At 51.4% G+C, this 20116-nt stretch overlaps 1 protein-coding gene across 1 annotated transcript in view; it reads left to right on the top strand.

Annotated features, from left to right (window-relative positions):
• LOC103188224 (fms related receptor tyrosine kinase 4) overlaps positions 1 to 20116 on the top strand; it is a 31565-nt gene that overhangs the window by 884 nt on the left and 10565 nt on the right. Inside the window, 9 exon segments of the mRNA XM_007908128.2 lie at positions 11077 to 11173; positions 11904 to 12196; positions 15647 to 15777; positions 16104 to 16263; positions 16379 to 16515; positions 16680 to 16851; positions 17155 to 17272; positions 18103 to 18278; positions 18943 to 19108. Coding sequence (XP_007906319.2) covers positions 11077 to 11173; positions 11904 to 12196; positions 15647 to 15777; positions 16104 to 16263; positions 16379 to 16515; positions 16680 to 16851; positions 17155 to 17272; positions 18103 to 18278; positions 18943 to 19108 — 1450 coding nt within the window.

Below are 20116 nucleotides of genomic sequence, written 5' to 3'. Positions count from 1 at the left end.
GTGTGCGGGGGGTTAGCGGCTGGTGCGGTGTGCGGGGGGTTAGCGGCTGGTGTGGTGTGCGGGGGGTTAGCGGCTGGTGCGGTGTGCGGGGGGGTTAGCGGCTGGTGCGGTGTGCGGGGGGTTAGCGGCTGAGAGTAGCGCAGGGCGGGGAGATGTGATGTGGATGAGGGTCCCCAGTGAGAGACGCAACTCTAACAACCAACATCACTTCACACCACCATCCCGAGTGACTGACTGGGTGAGTGAGAGACAGAGAGAGAGAGTGAGAGACAGAGAGAGAGTGACAGAGAGAGTGACAGAGAGTGTGACAGAGAGAGAGAGAGAGACAGGTGAGGGCAATCGCTGAAGCGAGTCGCGTCCCCCGCGATCGGTGTTTGATGTCGGGCTATTGCTGTCGGGGCAGTTTGACATCTCCTCTCCCAGGTCTGTAAAAAGTTCAGTAACTGAGAAAAGACACATTTCCCTCCCTCCCTCCCTCCCTCCCTCATACCTTCACCCTGTTCCCTCCCTCCATCCCTCACTCACTGTCCTCACTCTTCCCTTCCTCCACAATAATCCTCCCTCACTCCCTCCCTCTCCACTTCCTCCTTCTACGATACCCTCCCCCCCTCTCTCCCCGCCCTCCCTCTACCATATTCCCTCCCTCCCTCCCTCCCTCACTGGGCTGATCACCATGCGTGAACCCTCTGGGAACCACATGGTGACAGGGAAGGGCTGTGAGGAGAGGAGGACAGAGGAGCGCAGGTTCGTTGGTACCAGGTGTAGGTCAGTGATGGAGGCTGTGTAACCCGCTGTTTGGCTGCAGTCAGATCCCACAGTCAGAGTCACCGCTCACACACAGCTCGTCAGTCACTCCGGGGGGAGAGGAGGGGTGTAGGGAGTGAAGGGATGAAGGAGGGAGGGAGTGAAGGAGTGAGATGCTGGTATGAGGATCAGCTCCAGGAGCTACCCCGAGTGAAGAGTGCTATATAACTTCCAGTTGCTGTTGAGCTGGTGTATGACATGTTGCTGAAACCCCAGCCTGAGCCTTGTACAAAGCAGCAGCTGTTACCTGGAGTCGGGCGGTGGGGATTATACAGTGAGATGCAGAGCCGACATTGGAAGCTTGTGTCAGGAGCTGTTCAGGGCTATAGACAGAGCCGCTGTGTGCAGGAAGGCTCACATTCAGGCTGTGAGCTGAAACAATTAAGGCCTGGAGTTGGGTGGTCTGAAAGGTGGATTTCACTGAGTAAACAAGGCTCTCTGTCACACGCCAAGTCTCCACGTCTCCCTGTGATATTGTGTGGAAGCTGAGCTGCTGTTGGAGGTTGTGGCAGAAATACTGGTGAAATACAATAACAACAAAATCATATTTGTAAAGCGCCTTTCACCCGGAAGGACGTCCCAAGGCGCTGGACAGACAGAGTAGAGGGACTGCTGGATGGAGTTCCAGAGGGTGGGGGCAGAGTGGCAGAAGGCCCACCCGCCGATTGTGGGGCGAGTGAGGTGGGGGACGTGAAGCTGGCTGGAGCCCGCTGAGTGGAGGAAGCAAGCAGGATGGTAAGGAGTTAGGAGGTGGCAGAGGTAGGGGGAGCAAGACCATGGAGGGCTTTGAAGGTGAGGACCAGGTTCTTGAACTGCATCCTCTGTGTGATGGGAAGCCAGTGGCATCAGGCGAGGATGGGGGTGATGGAGTCACAGAGCCTGGTGGGGGAGAGGACACGGGCTGCAGATTTCTGGATGATCTGCAGCCTATGGAGGGAAGAGTTGGGGAGGTCGACAAGCAGGGAGTTTGCATAGTCAAGCCTCGATGTAATGAAAGCGTGGTACCCGAAAGTTGGTAAAGTAGGAACAGGAAGAGGCCATTCAGCCTATCAAACCTGTTCCTCCATTTTTAGATCACCAGCCAAGTCTGTATCTCTCCTTTAAACATCCTTATTCATCCAGGGCTATACAGCATTAATCATCCATATTGAATATCGATTCTGGGGCCCAGCATCCCACATGGTCACCTGGCTGTGTGATGGACGGCTGGACACCGTGATAGGCTGGCTCTGATTGCCAGTGCAGCACTGGAGAACTTGACATTGCTGGTGGTGCTGTTCTCTGGATAAGGTGCTAAACTAAGTCCCTGACAGACACGGATTAAAGATCCCACAACGTTGTTGTTAAAGAGAAGGGAATTTCTGCCTGTGTCCTGGCTAACAGTCCTCCAGATGAACTGGCCAGTCACCTCATGGCTTTTGGTGGACATTGCTGCTGTATATAGTGACTACATTTGCAAACAAATACAGTAATCCACTTACCTTGCATTTGATACAGCGCCTTATCGCATCTTCGAGATGTCTCAAAGCGCTTCACAGAATATACTGTAAAGTGAATTGATTGTATATTTTGTGGGTGAAACACAACAGCCAATTGCATTGAATGTATCTCACTTTGCAATGCTTTGAGATGCAGCAAATTGTAACATTAGCTGCTCTCAAAGCTTAGCCTAATCTCATTTATTGTGGTAATGGGCCATGGGTCATTTGTGTCAAATTATTCAGTGACCTGACAGCTCTTTGGTGAATTGTTCTTCCAACTGCTTTGCTGAAGATGCTTAAAGGTCTGTTGGTTGATGGGGAGATGGTGGGGGAGAAACAACAGTTGCTGTGTTGGGAGATGGGGAGGGAGAGGCCTCAGTTATTGGGTTGAGTAATGACGAACACTCAAGTCCCTACAGGAACTGAATCTAATTAACAAACGATAACAGACGCGGGAGGTGGAATTTAATTACGTATTTCCTTCGTATTTCTGATGCCAATGAGTGGCGATAAGTGGCCGAATAAATCAAATTTGTACAAACAGCTGTAGCCTCCCGAGACTCTCGTCAATGGCTCAAGATCCTGTGTTTACAAATAGTCGTTGCACAAAGTAGATTCATGAGGTGGAACTTGTACATGGTGGGATAAGTAAAGCATCCCAAAGTGTGATACACCATTACTGCTCTGTTCCTACTGAGGCCATCTCACAGTAAACACAGTGGGTGGAGGAAGGGGATGGAGCTGGATCCCAGTTTCCCAGCTTCTCAGAAACATCTTCTTGCTCAGCATTTCCTGAGGTCATTGCCAACCAGACCCCAAACTCCCTCAGCCTCTTGGCCATTTGGTCTCAAACATTAATTTGGCGCAAAGTTGTGGAAAATTCTCAACTTCGCTCTTCAATTAGCAACTCTGCTTCTGTTTAAGAAACTCGGAAACATGGCTCCAGATTGAGAATGACTCAAGCACTTGCCACAATTCTGTGCCTTTTTACCTTCAAAATGGTCTTGAAGGCTAAGCCTCTGATTTGCTCTGGAGTCTTCTGGTCGAGCCCGTGGGTTAATGGATTTGCTGCTCAGGAAACACCCATTCATGAGCAACATTCTGGAACCTTCTTATCTGCTGTACTTTCGGTTTTCATGCAGTTGAACAGAAAGTTTGTGTTTCCACCGCGATGCTGTGGGAGATGGTAACACAGGGAGTTGCTCTTGCCATTGGGGTGAATGTGGGGGATGTCCCATTGTTGCTATTGGACAAGAGAACGCAGTTTCTCTCTCTCCTGTCCAGGCCCCCAGGTACCTCACCCTTTCACATCTCACTGATTTGTGGGGCCCCACTGTGCCACTCTCTGCAGTTCAAAAGAGTTTCCCTGAAACACTTTATTTGAATTATAGGAAACATATCAAACGCAACAATTGTTTGTGTGAGTGTGTATCGTTTGGGGGAGGGGTGAGTAGGGTGTGTGTGAGGACGCTGGGGGGGGCGTGTGAGGGGGTGGGGTCAGGAGGGGAAGGGAGTGAACTGGGCGCGACAGGGAGGATGTGGTGGGGGATGTGTGTGGGCGGGGGAGGGCGAGGGGCGCGTGTGTGGGCAGGGGGCGCGTGTGGGCGGGGGGGGTGCAGGTGTGGGGGGAGTGCGGCTATGGGGGGGTGGGTATGGGGTGTGGGAAGGTGGGATGTGGGGGTTGTGTGAGGGAGTATGTGTGAGGGAGTGGAGTGTGAGGGGGTATGCGTGTGAGGGGAGGGGGGGATGGTGAGCCTGCCTCGTGCTGGCACGTTCCTGGGCCTGGTTGCCAGGTTGGGGTCTGGGTTAGCAGGAAAGGTCGGCGGTGCCTGGGAAAGAACACATTGGCAGCAGCAGCGGACATCCTGTGCTTCCCGTCTTCCGATGGGGTTTGTGCAGTCTCTGCTTTATTTAGCTCTCCTGACAGCGAGAGGATTCTCTCTCTCAGTGTCACCGGGAGATAAGTGACATCCAGCTCTTTAATGATGGGTGTTAGTTTATAAAAGGAATCCTTGCAAAACATCCACCCGGCTGTGAATTCACTCCCAAAAGAAGTCCTGTAGCTCAGTGCTTAGAGAACTCGCCTCACAAGCGAGTGGACCTGGGTTCGATTCTAGGGCAGGGTGAAACTTTGGGTAAATTTCCTTACTCCACATGCCCCTGTTTCAGTAAGTAAGTAGGAGCTGGTTGTTAGTTGATTAGATTTTCCCAGGGTAATAATTCCTTCAAAAAAAAATAATAATTTGGTCACTCAACCGATGACTGTGTGTGGGACACTGCTGTGCGCAATTGGCTGCCAAAATGTACAGTCAATTCACTTTACAGTATATTTTGTGAAGCGCTGTGAGACGTCTCAATTACGTAATAAGGCGCTGTATCAAATGCAACAATTTTAATTATTATTATGATCCTGAAATCCGGTTGGGAGCTCCTGCTCTTCCATTCACAAACCCCAACTGTTGGGAAGCCTGAACATGCCTCTGGGTCTCTATTTACGATCAGCGGAAAAAACAGCTTCTAAATTAAGGTTTCATTTAAGAATTTTCCACCATTCTGAGTCATTTAAAATTTATAAACACAATCAGCTAAAGGCTGAGATTTTGTTTTTTGGTCAGAAGCCGGGTGTCTCACACATACACACACGGAAACCCATCCCCGTGCTTCACCATGGAGTATCCAAACCAAGCTGAGAAGCCCATACATCCCACAAATATGTTTTGCCCACAAAATATTAGTCACTGCACTTTACAGTATATTCTCTGAAGTGCTTTGAAACATCTCAACGACACGATAAGGCTCTATACCAAATGGAAGGATTATTATTATTATTATTATTATTATTATTACCCCCACCTACACAATGGCTGAGACTGGGTGGAATTTGGGGACGCAGGAGAGTATTGTCCAATCCATGACTTTCACATACTCGTTGCCCCCCTTTCCTCCTCCCCTTACCCCTCCCCTGTGCTCTTACCCCTTTAGTAGCAGAGAGAGGGTATCTCCTCTCAAGGGGCAGTCACCATGGTAACCCCACACAGGTTACATGTCACTGAGGCCATCTCAGTTGTATTTCAGTCAGTTCATTGAACTGAAATGCAATGCTCTCTGTGATGTTGGGGTCTCTGTCTACATGATGCCAGAATCTTGTCACCTCATTAGGTTTAATGTCCCTCCTTGGTTTCTATTCTTACGTCTGTCTTCATCCATGATGGCGGTGACACTAAAGCAGGTGTTTTGATTAGCTATTTCTGGCACAGGAAGTGTTTCCAACAGGAATTTCCAGCTGGTGATGCGTCCTCGCTCTTCAAACGTCAGAGGAAGAGCCAGGAATTAATCCCCCCCACCCCCCACCCCACGGCCTGACTGGCAACATCACCCGGGGTCACGGTCTGAGCCTCAGGTCCTGGTTGGTCAGAGCTTTGGGAAAGTTGTTGAATTCAGTCTTCGTTTGGAAGCCGGTTTCATGCTATTCAACAACAACTTGATTTATATATTGCTGCTAAGAGCCAGAGGAATTTTGTGTCTGTAGCATGGCAGCTTTGATGCTCTGAGCGAATGATCTAAGTAAAACGAATGACAGATTCACCCAAAACAAACAGACAGGAGGCCACTCAGCCCATCGTGAAAAGAGCGACATTGGTTTAAAGTTGTGAAGCCTTGGAAATAGATGTCTTTTGGGGGGAGGAGGGGAGGTGTGTTGGATACTGACTGACATTCAGAGACCAAATCCCCAAGCAATACTTTCAGATACCCCAAGACAGCAGAACAAGAGGGCGGCAGACTGCTCCTTCCCTGACATACACCCGGGGTTAGGGTTTAAAAGCCTGTAGAAAGAGAGAGAGGAAGGAGAGGAAGGAAGAGGGGGGGAAAGAGAGGAGTCATGTAGTGCAGGAGGAAGGGGAGAGCGAGGGAAGGAGAGTTACACAGTCTCAAGGGGCTGGGAAACCTGGGTTGGAGGAGAGGATGATACAATGAGCTGTCATTTTTTATGTACGTTTGGGGGAGGAAAAAGGGGTTGGAGGCTCTGAGGAACAATGAACATAGTGGAGAAAGTCATTGTGTGTGAGGGGGGAGAGGGGGGAAGGGGGCAGAGTTGGAGGGGATGAGGTGGAAGAGGTGAAAATAGGAGGGGACGGGGGGAGGGGGAAGGGGGGGAAGAGCTTTGGGCTCTTGGTGAAAAGGATCATTTATCAGATGATACATTTTTGTGACCAAATAAACATTTAATCTGTTTTAACATGAGACAGAGTTTGCTGGTGCTGACATTTGGAATGTGGATCGTTATTCTGCAGAACTCCCTCCACGTCTTCTCTCTTTCATTAAGTAACTGGGCTGAGTGTGAGAATGGGGTCTTTGTGACCAAAGCCCATGTGTGTGAGAGAGCAGTTGGTCTAGGGTTTCCAGCTCAGTGCTGATTCAGGGAAAGGGAGGTGAGGCTGTGAGGCAGTAAGTGCTAACAGCGAATCCTTTGCCTGCCAGTCCTCCGCTCCACCCTTCCCTCAGCCCCACCTTATATTGTGGCACCCGTAACCTCGTATCACAAGCTGCCAATCTCCTGTATCGAAGTTGGAATATATTTCTCTGAGATGTCTTATTTCCCCAGTCTCCGTACTTCATCAAATCCACGCTCCCTAATGACCACTTGGCACGTTCCCCAATTGAATATTATAAAGTCATTTACCTCCAGCCCACAGATGGTTCCTATATGATTCTTGGCACAATTTCCTGGCCAAGCTCCACATTAACACATTAGTGTGTTCCCAAATGGTGCCTTTAAAGTGAACCCAGCTCAGTTTAACCCTTTAAAGCAGCTTCGCATTTGGAACAGCCCTCCCAGGTCAATGATAGCGTGCGTTAGAGTCACAGTAAAGTTCCCTCTACACTGTGCGTCCACACTCCCAGGTCACGGTTAGAGACACAGTAAAGTTCCTCTACACTGTGTGTCCACACTCCCAGGTCGGGGTTAGAGACACAGTAAAGCTCTCTCTACACTGTGCGTCCACACTCCCAGGTCAGGGTTAGAGACACAGTAAAGCACTGTATAACCTGAGTGTTGAAATTGCCTATGCTAAGCTTTATTTACAGGCTAGTTTTGTTGTTGGGCTCAGTGCTATTCCCGACTGACGGTGTGGGTCAATGTGGTGCTGCTGTGTGTTGCACTGTTGGTCTGGACCAGGAGTTAGTTGGTTGGTGACCCATCATGTTCACCATCTCATAATATAGTTGTTACATAGTTGGTATCACTGAAATGCGGCTTGTTTCAAGTGTGAAGCTCCGACATGCTATAACAGTGCAGGTTTTACAGTATCTCTAACCCAGGCTGTGTGCTGTAGAGATTAGGCCACAATTCAGCACAATCCTAATCTTAACAGCACTGAAATCCTATCAGTCCATCCATCTCCACATGAGCCACCCTCTCATGACACTGGGTGGGGAGGGGGTTGTGTATGCGTGTGGAGGGGGCTGTGTTTGCGCGTGTGGAGGGGGCTGTGTGTGCGCGTGTGGAGGGGGCTGTGTGTGCGCGTGTGGAGGGGGCTGTGTGTGCATGGAGGGGCTATGTGTGCGTGCGCGGTGGGGCTGTCTGTGTGTGGAGGGGCTGTGTGTGTGGAGAAGTTGTGTGTGTGGGGGGTGGGGGGGTTGCTGTGTGTGTGTGTGTGGGGGGGTGGGGGGTGGTGCAGTGTTGTGGTAGCTGTAAAGTTATTGATAAAAGGAAACTTTAAAACTAAAAATAAATAGCTGAGGGTTTGTGTTTATATCTGGGAGTTCCTGTTATACTCAGTGTTGAGTGTCGGGTGGTGGGGGGCGAGGTGGGGCTGAGTGGCTTCTGTTCTCCGCTGTTACACTGTGACTGGGCCTGACAGCCACAGGGAGTCACTGAACCTGTTTCTCTTTCTTCATCCACAAACTGACACCTCACTTCACTGTGAAACCTGGGCATTCTGGCTGCTGTTTCACACAGTACTGCTCAGGCAGGTCAGGGGTTAGGGTGGGAAATCAACACTAACTTGTCATTAAGCCCTCATTACAATATAATCATATATTAGAATTAAGCTTCATTGTGTCTGGTCAGCCCCCTCCTGCCCCACACCCTTTATTCCATGGGGAATCACCGTGTAAAAGTCGTGTTCAGCTTGAGGCAGTGTTTGTGACCGGGTATCCCACACCCCGTAACACCCCCTCTCACTCTCCGCGTTTCTCTCACCGTCTCAACCCCCAACCTCCCAGGGCAACCGGAGTTCCAGGTGAGTTAATGAGGCATTGAGGCAGAGCCGTGAAGCAATGTTCTGTCACCAGGGTATCGGGAGTCTGTCACCAAGGTAATGGATTTCAGCTGATGAACATGAAACGTCACATATTTTTCACCCCCATAAACTTATAAAACAAAGGGTTGTCTCAACCACACTGGGGTTACAGGAAGCTTTAGACTTCAGCAGAACAACCTCTGGAGCTCTGTGCCCAGAGAGAGACTGATAGAGAGCACGAGATGAGAGAGAGATCGAGAGAGAGAGGGCGAGACTGAGAGAGAGCGAGAGAGCTGTAAAGGAGATGGCAGAAGAATTGCTGGCTCAGTAATTCCTGTGCCGTTAAACTCCCAGCTGCAGTGTGGTATTGGCCCCATTGACAGCTGTGATTATCATTGTCATCATTGATATTGGAGAGGGCTGACAACAGTTTCCAATTGAATCCCTGCATGGATGCTTTCTGTGGGCTCCCGTCACTCACAGCCCAGCCACAATTTTCCACAAACACCAGCTCCTGCATTGCCCTTGGCTTGATTTGCCCCTCAATCTCCGTCTCCTCACCTTGTGCTACGACACAACTTGTCATCACTGCTGGTTATTTTGGACACAGGGAGATTGTGTGAATATTTTGGGGTTGCTTTGAGGTGGTGATGTCATTGCTCTGGATTTTGCTAGTCAAAGTTTCGTGTTTTGTGGGTAATTTCCCTTCCCTGTGAGTGCTCGTGGCTGTGAGATAGCAAAGCATGGAATGCCTGAAACCCTATTACTGGAAGACCCCCCCCCCACCCCCTCCTCCCCCAGGGCTCTCTAACCCTATTCCCTGCTCTCTCTCCCCATCGGGTCTGTGCTGGAGCTCGCTCCCCCACTGGAGCTCTCTACTCTAACCCTATTCCCTGCTCTCTACCCATCGTGTCCATGATGGTGCTCGCTGATTTGTTCCTATGTATATGTTGTGAATACTATAAATCGCTGCTCAACAAATCCTGGGTAATTTGTTACCAGGGAGACGACAGGATGTATTATTTGGAAAACTGGAGTAATGAGTTCCAGGGAAAGGTGAACACAGCTCCTGGACTCACTTCCTGATGCCTGAAAGCCCACATGCTGCCCTCCCACACTCTCCATCTTCAAGGTTCATTTGGAAAGTGACTATAGGGTACTGGTGACAGTGTAGGGTGCCCATTGGGGGCGAGGGTGGGGATGCGGTGTTTGTGGGGTTGGGGGTGAGGGTGGGGTGTTTGTGGGAGTGGCCTGCAGAGGGTGTGTGGCTGAGCTGCAGTATTTGGTGTTTGAGATGCTGTAAACTCACAGCAAAACAGGAAACTCTCCACCCAACTGTGTGACCTGTGGACCATCTGCTGCTGTTTCCTGTTTGGGCCATGAGGAGGGGGAGCCAGAGCAGTGCAGCACATCACATCACTAGCTGTGGCTCCCCCCTTTCTCTCCCCCTTCCACACAAACACACACACACACCCACACCCCCACACACAGCCTCCCCCGCCCCACATACACTGCCTCCCCCCACAACTCTCCATCCTCCACTCCCCGTTCTCCCCTCCCCCACTCCTTGTCTTCCTACACTCAGGGCTCACTCCCCTCGCCCCCACGCCCTTCCCCCTCCACTGCCCTCTCCCGCACTGACACTGTGCGGAGGTTTAAAGTTGATGTGATGTGAGTGACAACGATCACAATTCCCTGAGTTAATGCGGCTTCTCTCTCTCACTCTGTCCAGCCTTGTGGATCTTGGCTTTTCACCAGCATTTCTCAATTCAGAAAGTATTTGAGAATCTCGGAGGCTGGGGTTCTGGGCTGGGGATTTTGTGGCAATAATTCTGTCTCAAAGAATGTTTAATATTATGTTAAAATATCAATCCATAAACTCTGGGATTTGAAACAGAACGGAGTTGTCAGCACTCCTGTCACAGGGCCAGTCAAGGTGTGCAGCTGGCTCAGTCACTCTCACTCAGTCTCTCGCTCACTCACTCTCGCTTGCGCTCAGCCATTCTCATTTACACTGGGGGTGGGGGGGAGCGGAATCCCAACCAAACTTGTCTTCACACAATGTCCAGGGCTGAGAAACAAGATGAAGAGTAGATTATCTCCCCTCTCCTCCTCTCCCTCTCCTCTCCCTCCCCTCTCATCCTCTCCCTCCCTTCTCCCCTCTCGCAGTCAGTGCCTTGGGCTATCCTCCCATCACGAAAGGCACTATACACATGTAATTTGTTTTTGGTGAAATGTTGGGCAAGTTTCCTTACCCCACAAGCCTCTGTTTACCCAGCAGTAAGTAGGAACCCAGTAGTTAGTCAATTGGCGGATCGCTTTTCCGGGGATAATAATACCTAAAAATAATAATTTGGTCACTCAATCCAAGACTGTTTGTAGGCAATTGCCCCATTTCGCCCACAAATGTACAGTCAATTCACTTTACAGTATATTTTGTGAAGCGCTTTGAGACGTCTCAAAGACATGATAAGGCGCTATATCAAATGCAAGGATTATTATTGTTGTTGTTGTGGGCCCAGTGCAGTAACTGTGCTGTGCTCTCACAGGACTAGTGTGGGGCTATTCCATGTCCTCTCCTACACTCAACATCACCGAAGACGAGTACATCATTAATGTGGACAGCGCTCTGAGCATCATCTGCAGGTCAGTGCCCGCCCTGTCCTTCCCGCCCTGGCCACCCTGCCCACAACCCACTAATCCCAGCTGAACCCCCACACCCTGGGCTGCGCAATGAGAGAAAAGAGTTTAAATCACAAGCATGTAATAAATGCCTTCGCGATCCGTGCTGAAACGATCTGTCAAGACTGTGAGAATCCAACTCACCAAGTCCTCGGCCCCCCAGCCGCGCCCCTAATGCTGGGGTTCTCCTTCCCCCCCACCCCCTAGAGCCCCCCACCCGCTGTGCTGGGGTTCTCTGCTGTGCTGGGGCACTATAAGTGCAAGTTGGTGGTGGTGTTCTCTCCATCACAATCCTAGCATAAACATTAACCATCATCCTATTGTTCCTCCCAGTGTCTTGGCCATAAAATTGCCCATTGACTTCATGACTATTTGTGGAACATTGCTACGTGCAAATTGGCTGTCGTATTTGCCCCAAAACACACAATCACTACACTTTATAGTATAGCCTGTGAAGCGCTTTGACTTGTTCTCCTGGCTTGAAAGGCCCTGTATCAAAAGCCAGAATTATTATTGTTATTGCTACGGTTCCCTTCTCATGGATTACCAAAACTCAGCTTCCAAATTAAGAGTGAGTGAGCGCGGCAATGGTCCTCAGTTCTGTGTTGCTGAAGTTGCAGAAAGGTTGGGAAAGGGTGGGCCCTCCGGCTTGGGAAAGGGGGAGAAGGTGATCGAGTGCTGCTCCTGGTTACAGAGGACAGAGGCCGCTGCAGTGGTCGTGGCCGGGAAAGGCTGGAGGCAGCCGGGAGGGCAGCCAGGCCCACAACCAGGCTGACAAGACCTCAGTGCAGTCCTGGACAGAGGAGTCTGGGGGGCGGACGGTGAGTGTGCAAGAGTGCGAGGGCTCCGTGGCCCAACAATACTGCAAGATCTTCACCCTGACAGGAGCCAGGGCCAGCGACACTGGCTATTACCGCTGCTCGTACCAGTTCATCAGTGCCATCGTGGATGGGACCACCGCCTCCAGCATCTACGTGTTTGTCCAGGGTAAGAGCCCCATCTTCGACCCCCACCTTCACACCCAGCACCTTGTGGTTCTCATCTCTCATAGCAAATCGTTCACCTCCAGATCCACGTTGGATTGGCTGAACATGTGAAGAATGAGAAAGCAGGGAATGGGAATAGAGGGAGAGGGAGCACCAGAACAGATACAACTGGGAAAGGGCAGGGCCAAAAGATTAAGTGTCTCTGTCTCTCTGTCTGTCTTTGTGTGTCTGTCTATCTATCTATTGTAACATCTATTTTCCTGTTTGTCCCTAATTGACCCAATGTCTCTCTCTTTCTCTTTAACACTGTCTAATGCTCTGTCTGTGACGGTGCTGTGTATAGTATATAAAGCCTAGTGTATCCTGGCGTGGGAGCAGGTGAGGGACTCAGTGTGCGCTTGATGGTCACAGCTGTGGTTATATGCTTTGCCTGGAGCTCAGGTCCCAGTTCCCAGTCCAGGCTGTGAGCTCAGCACCCTGTGTCCAAGCTGCTGTGAGCCGTATTAAACGAGTCTCTTGTTAAGAAGATGTCAAGAATCAAAGAAATGAAAATGTTTATTTTGGAACGAGGTTTCCTCCTGCTTCTGCTCAGTGGCTTCCCAGCTGCCAGCCTCTGATCCAGCCGTTTCCAATGTTATGTCTGCTCAGAAAATGGCTCCATTCCTCTCTCCTCTCTCCCATCGCCCCTCTCCCTCTCCTCTCTCCCATTCCTCTCCTTCCCTCTCCCCTCTCTCCCCTCCTCTCCTCTCTCCCTTCCCCTCTACTCCCCTATCTTTCTCCTCCCCTCTGTACTCTCTTCTGAGTTCCCTTTAGAACATGTTAATATTTTCTGCTTCATCACAGTGTCCAGCAGTGAGATCCACATTCTCTCTTCCCTCAACCCCCAGTTAGACCGGCTACTATGAGGCTGTTTCCCCTCTTTCCCCTCCTTGTTACAATCTCACGGGGGTGGGGTGATGCATTTTGTGGTACGTGGATGGTGTGTAGTTGGGTTATATGAACACGTCTGTTGACGTAGGTGAGAGCCAGGCTCCCTGTGGTTATGAAGTGGATGCTTCCTCATTTCCTGAGGTTTTCGGCACTGAAGACTAATATCCTGAATGAATCGTCCACAAAGACAACACTGGAGGCTGCTCACACACAAAGCAGGCACTGGGGGCTGTGGGCTGGTTTGGTGGCTGAGGGCTGGGGTTTGGGGGCTGGGCTGGAGGCTGGGCTGGGGGCTAGAGCTGGGGGTTGAAGAGTCAGGACAAGTATACTCGCCCTTCATATGAGACCTTAAACTTTCTGCCTCTTCAGGTGGATGTTAAGGATCCAATGATATCATTGAAAAGAGAAGAAAGTTTCTCCTGGCCAACAATTCTCCAGATAAATTGGCCATTCCCCCCTGGGGTGTGTGGGGGGATGTTATTGCTGTATTTGCTTACAGAGAAACTGTCACTGCACTTGGTAACGATTCCCAGTTAAGCACTTCCCAGTGTTGTGACATTCCAGTCGCTGTATCAAGTTCAGGGCTGATTGTTATGTTGCGGATTGAGCTGTTTGTGACATGGCTTCAGAGTGTTGGCCTATGTGTGACGGTGCCTCCGACCCTTCTAACTGCAGTTGAAAGAGAATTTCACAGTGAATTGGATTTGACGTAGGTCAAAGGCCACGAGATCAGCAGCTGTCCGGGTCCCTCTCTGCCAGCGTTAAGTTCATGTCAAACCTGCCTGAGAAATGATCAAAGTGTGGTATTTACACCAGGTCTGACTCATGCGGTGACCCAAACATGCTTCAGTTGCTCTGTCCCCAGCTAGTCTCCTTACTCCACACGCAAGTTTCCTTGCTCCACACAGAGCCTAATAATAATCCCTCCAAAACCAAACAATAATAAATTGGTCATTTTCAATCCACGACTGTTTGTGGGACGCTGCTGTGCGCAATTGGCTGCCGCATTTCGCCCACAAATATACAGTCAGTTCACTTTACAGTATATTCTGTGAAGCGCTTTGGGACGTCGAGAAGACGTGGAAAGCGCTATATCAAATGCAAGGATTATTATTATTATCTGACCTTTCGGAGCCTGTTTCCAACCAGTGAAAATTCAATATTTTTGGAGGGAATGGGTATGGAGTAGAGCTCCAATGGGGGAGCGAACACCAGTACAGACACGATGGGGGGAGAGCAGGGAATGGGGTTAGAGTAGAGAGCTCCAGTGGGGGAGCGAGCACCAGCTCAGACATGATGGGAGAGAGTAGGGATTATTATTCTGGACTGACTGGCTTTGTCCCATTGGCCTTGGATCTCTTGCAAACTCTAATATCCGCAGCATTTCACCAAATCCCCCAAATATCCTGATTCTGTCATTGTTCCCTCCACCCCCCCCCCCCCGAAGCTTGTTGTTCTCTTGGCCTCAGATCAGAGTCTTCCTGAAGCCACGTCACCTACCCCCCTCGAGTCCAGAAATCGCGCGCACGTTGCTGTGTGCTGCTTGAACATGCTGATAGAGGCTATGTGCTGTGGGTGCTGAAGCCCACACTGTGGCCGAGGGCAGGAGCTGGTGGATTTGCTTCTGGTTGTAATTGATAACGAGGAAATGAAATATTTTCTGTTGTGATTCTCAAACTGGCAAACGTCAGGTTTGCTGCCTCTGGCTCTCCGTGACTTAAAGAGGCTTCATTAGAGAAGCAAACACACAGCAGTGAGCAGACTGTAACACGCACACTCCCAGAGTCAGATCCCTGATCACTGTTAACCTCCAGAGGGGGAGATTTTTGTGGGTTTTTAAACATTGGTGAGAAATTAGTTGTGCGTTACTGGGTGGACAGTGTAGAGGGACCTTTCCTCTGGTCTCTAACCTTTGCTTGTGGGTTGACCTAATCACAGGGTGAGAACGTTCCTTTTCCACCACTGTCATTTGTGGCATCCCGCTCTATCTCCCTCGCTCTCTCCTTCCCTCTCTCTCTCCCTGTCCCTGGACAGACACGCTTTGTGCCCATTCCAAGTGAAGGCCTGAAAGTGCAGCTCTGTAAACAAAGAGGGGAAGCGGCCCCACCCCACGAGCAGCACAAGGACACAGCATCACAAACGACAAACACACAGAAATCACATCCTGCCCTCAGCAGCCTGGCCAGCAGCTCAGGAGCTTACACACAGGGTCAGTGCAGTGGGGTGTTGGTATACAGCTAACCTGGGTCATGTGTCCTCCCAGACCACACCCTGCCTGGCAGGCACTATCTAAATGCAAGTTGTTGTCACTGTTGTTGTATCTGTCCTGGGAGAGCTGGCTGATGATACTGGATGGGTATTAGTGAGGCATGGAGTAAAGCTTCCTCCGCACCGTTCATCCTGATCACACAGGTTACAGTGAGAGTACAGATCCTCTACACTGTCCACTGAGCTCTCCCAGGTGAATGACAATGTGGGTTAGAGACAGATTCTGACGCTGAGTGGGTTTATGTGATTGCAGATTTCCAGCAGGTGTTTTTCAGTTCCTCACCAGAAACCATCAACTTCATCTACATTTCCAAACACTCGATGGTGACGGTGCCCTGCCCTGTGTCTGTGCCCAACCTCAACGTCAGCCTGCGACTGAGAAGGGTAAAGTCACTGCTTATAGTAATAGTAAAACAATACTTAATGCAGCGCCCTTGCTCCATACCCCTCCCTCTGGCCCAGGCTCTGCCTCCTCACCCAGGCTCACCCCCTCACCCAGTCTCCACCCATCATCCGGGGTCTGCCCCTTACACGGGCTCCACTCCCTCACTCGGGCTCCACTCCCTCACCCGGGCTCCACTCCCTCACCCGGGCTCCACTCCCTCACCCGGGCTTCACTCCCTCACCCGGGCTCTGACTCTCACAGATCTCCCCTGACGATCAGTGACCAACCTGGGAATCCAATCTCCTCATTGTGTTGAACTCGACAGGATCAACTCCTGAATCCAGACGGGAAGAGTGTGATCTGGGATAACAGGCGAGGGATGCTTGTTCACAGCCACATGTTTGATGATGTGATTTACGTTAAATGTGAGACCACTTTTGAGAAGCAGCTGTTCATCACAGGAACTTTCTATGTGTTGATGATAGGTGAGTTGTAATATCTCTTTGCCTATTCTATGACATTCCTCACATTGAAATCTCACGTTTTCTCTATCTCACACTCTTTGATCTCACATTCTCTCTCTCTCTCTCTCTCCCGAAGGCAGCGATATTTACGAGTTCTCCCTGAGGCCGGATCACATGGAGTTGATTGCGGGTGAGAGTCTGGAGCTGACCTGCTCAGTGCGAGCGGAGTTCAATGCTGGTGTGGATTTCCAGTGGGACTACCCTGGCAAACAGGTAACCCAGTGCCAGTGCTGGTGCTGTATGGCAGGATTTAACCCCTCATTCCCGCTCATGCCTAGCAGTGCCCAGCCTCGGGCGTTGCTCGTGGTGAGGCTCTGTGTGTTGGTGTTGCCAAGGTTTGGAGGCTATGAGTAATCGCTGTGTTTGTGTCTGGGCAGACCCGCCGCGCCGTATCCCTGGGGTCAGAGCGCCGGCAGCTGGTGGCAGAGATGGAGCTGAGCAGCTCTCTCACCCTCCACAACGTGACGCTGAGTGACATGGGCCAATACGTGTGCCAGGCACTCACTGTCTCCAGCAACATGAGCAAGAACGCTGACGTCGTGGTGCACGGTAAGCCCCGCCCTCCCCACGGGCCCCACCCTCCCCACGGGCCCCACCCTCCCCACGGGCCCCACCCTCCCATGTGCCCCTCCCTCCCCACAGGCTCCGCCCTCCCATGTGCCCCTCCCTGTTGGCCCTGCCCTCCCCACAGCCCCACCCACAGTGTAATAGCTGAGGGTCTTTCCTGATGACCTTACAGGCGCTAGGCTGGGGCGAGGGGGGGAGTGGGGGGTGTGATTGGCGCTGGATGGTGAGTGTCAGGTGGTGATTCTGTTGTCTGTGTTTCTGTCCCCGTGACGCCATGTGTTACAGAGCGGCCATTTATCAGCCTGGATTCCCAGCTGCCGCGAGAGATGGAGGTTACGGTCGGGGATAGGAACGTGAAGCTGCCCGTCAGACTGGCCGCGTACCCCCCACCCGAGGTCCAATGGTGAGTACACCCCTCACCCAGCTCAGTACCCAAATCCCCCCCCGACCAGCTCAGCACCCAAATCCCCCCCGACCAGCTCAACATCCAAATCCCCCCGACCAGCTCAGCATCCAAATGCCCCCTCACCCAGCTCAGCACCCCATATCCTCCATGACCAGCTCAGCACCAAAATCCCCCTGACCAACTCAGCATCCAAATCCTCCCTCACCCAGCTCAGCACCCCGTATCCCCCCCATCCAGCTCAGCACCCAAATCCCCCCCTGACCAGCTCAGTATCCAAATCCCCCCCCGACCAGCTCAGCACGCCCATATGCCCCGCCGGCCCAGCTCAGCATCCCTGTAGCCCCGACCAGCTCAGCACCACCCCCCACCCAGCTCAGCCCCCTGTACCCACCAACCACTCCCCAGTTGGCTACTGAGTTTTGCCCACAAGGTATACAGTCACTACACTTTACAGTATATTCTGTGAAGCTCTTTGAGATTTCTCACCAACGGGATAAGGCGCTGTATGAAATACAAGGATTATTATATCTGGGCAGCCCCCCCGGAGTCACGGCCTCTCCACCAGCCTCTGAATGTGTGCCGGTTTGAGAATGTCCCACCACTGCGGTGATGATATGTTTAAGTTAAAGTGTTTTTGTCTAAGATTGGGGGTGGGGAGCGAGTGTGGGGAAATCTCAGCTGGTTATAAAATCTCCTTTCTCTTCAGTTCCGAGCCACCATGTCGTGATTTTGCTAATGTTTTGTTCGTTACTTGGTGCAGTTGCCGCCACCCCCGCCCCCTCCCCACCCCCGCGGGGAACATCCACTTAACGTGTGTCTTGTTTCAGGTACAAAGATGGAAAATTTATCAAGAAAAGTCCAACCTTTAACAAGATAAAGCTTTCTGTGTCTGGTTTAGTGATCCGCGAGGTGGCAGAGCAGGACTCGGGGCTGTACACCATCGTGGTGCGGAACTCCCAGGCTAACCTGCAGGAGCGTCTGACCTTGAGGCTCATAGTCAATGGTAACGGCAGAGACACAGAGACCCTCACTGGCTCCCTGCTCCAACTCCGGCTGCTTCCACAGCTACTCACTCCCTCACTCTCTCTCTCACACTCACTCACTCATGCGCTTGCCCACAAAACACAGTCATAATACTTTAGTGTATCGTGTGAAGCGCTTTGAGACATCTCATCAGTGTGATAAGGTGCTGTGTGCGCTGCAGGGTTTGTTATTATCAGGTGCATTACTTAGCTCTGGCTCCATTCATTCCCCTCCGGGGAGATGGGGGGAGAGCATGTGCCCAGACTCCTACCTCTTCACTGTCACTCAGTAACAGCCCAGGAGGAGGCCATTTGGCTCATCTCTGTTGCTGGTATCTGTGTGTGAGTCCATATGTGTCTACGCGTGTGTTTATGTTTGTGTGTGAGTGGTATGTGTGTGCTTGTGTGTGTGTATGTGCGTGTCTGTGCGTTGCGCTGGGAACAATCCAGGCTAAACCCACTGTGTGATTGCCGTGTGATTTCCGTGTGATTTCTGCTGCTCTGCCCACACTTCAGTGCTCACGTTCCCGAGGTGTATTCACAGTAACGGTGTTGGGTGTGAGGATTGTGTAGTCCGCGGGTGAACAAGTCCCTGTTGATCTTGCTGTCCAGTCACCAGCTGCTCTGTGTGTTTGTGATGTTCAGTCCCACCTCGGATCCACGAGAAGGAAGTGGCGTCGCCCACAAACATCTATGCCCGTGGCAGCCGGCAGACACTGACATGCACGGTGTCCGGTGTTCCTGCCCCACTCAAGCTCCTGTGGCACTGGCGGCCCTGGGGACCCTGCGGCCTGAGCTCCTCCCGCAGCCTGTGAGTAACAACGACAAGTTGCACCCTCCATGCAGGGTAGCGTCTCAGAGCGCTTGATTACACATGCATAGCGCTAAACCTTCCACATGCCACACAATATTTATAACAATGTAGTCACTCAATCCACCACTGTGTGCAGTCGACTGCTGTGTTTCACCTACAAAATATACAGTCACTGCACTTTACAGTATATTCCATGAATCGTCTCAATGACGTGATAAGACGCTGTATGAAATGCCAGGATTGTTATTCTATTCACACATCGGCCCGTGATTAGGGTTGGGGCACGAGTACAACGTAAACCCAACCAGCGCCTCCTGCACCATGTACATTCTCATCGTCTCTCTCTCTCTCACTCTCACTGTTTCTCTCGCTCGTCGGTAGTTTGGGAGCTAAATCCCACACAAATCCTGGTAATGGTCAATGGCTAACCTCCCTGTGTTGGCGATGGCCTTGGAACAATAGCAGGGAGCGTTAGTGAGGAGATAAAAACGTGTGGAGTTAGAGAGACTCCCCCCGGTGCGTTGGAGAGCACACAAAGCAGACAGTGTTTGTTATTGGCTCAGGCCGGCAGGAAGCAGGCACACGGCATGAATTATTAAAGCTGCTGCTTCTGCCAATGTCTCCTGTTTATTTCAGACTGAGAGGATGCGGGACTCTTCCTCGTCTCCCAACCGTCTTCCTGTTTTTCTGTAGATGTTTGCATTGCCCGTGTATCCATCCACTCCCCCCTCCCCCCCCATCCCCCGAGGAGAGTCAGGCTCCGGCTAAACCTTCTCCACGTTTCACCGCACCAGCAAACCTCAGCTCCAGGGTTTGCCCTGCTTCGTCAATGATCTCTCCTCCAGCCCCACTCGCCCTCCGTGCCCTGTGTCCCTCCAACTCTACCTTACTGCTTGTTCCTCACTTACCTCCATCCCACCGGCAGGGATCCATCCTTCAACAAATATCTGACCACAGCTTTGGTTAACACCATTAAATTCTCTTCACGGCCCCCTGCCGCCCTTG

This window comes from Callorhinchus milii, unplaced genomic scaffold (genome assembly GCF_018977255.1).
Source record: "Callorhinchus milii isolate IMCB2004 unplaced genomic scaffold, IMCB_Cmil_1.0 Scaffold13, whole genome shotgun sequence".
Lineage (NCBI taxonomy): Eukaryota > Metazoa > Chordata > Chondrichthyes > Chimaeriformes > Callorhinchidae > Callorhinchus > Callorhinchus milii.
This window is presented reverse-complemented; position numbering and strand designations above follow the sequence as displayed.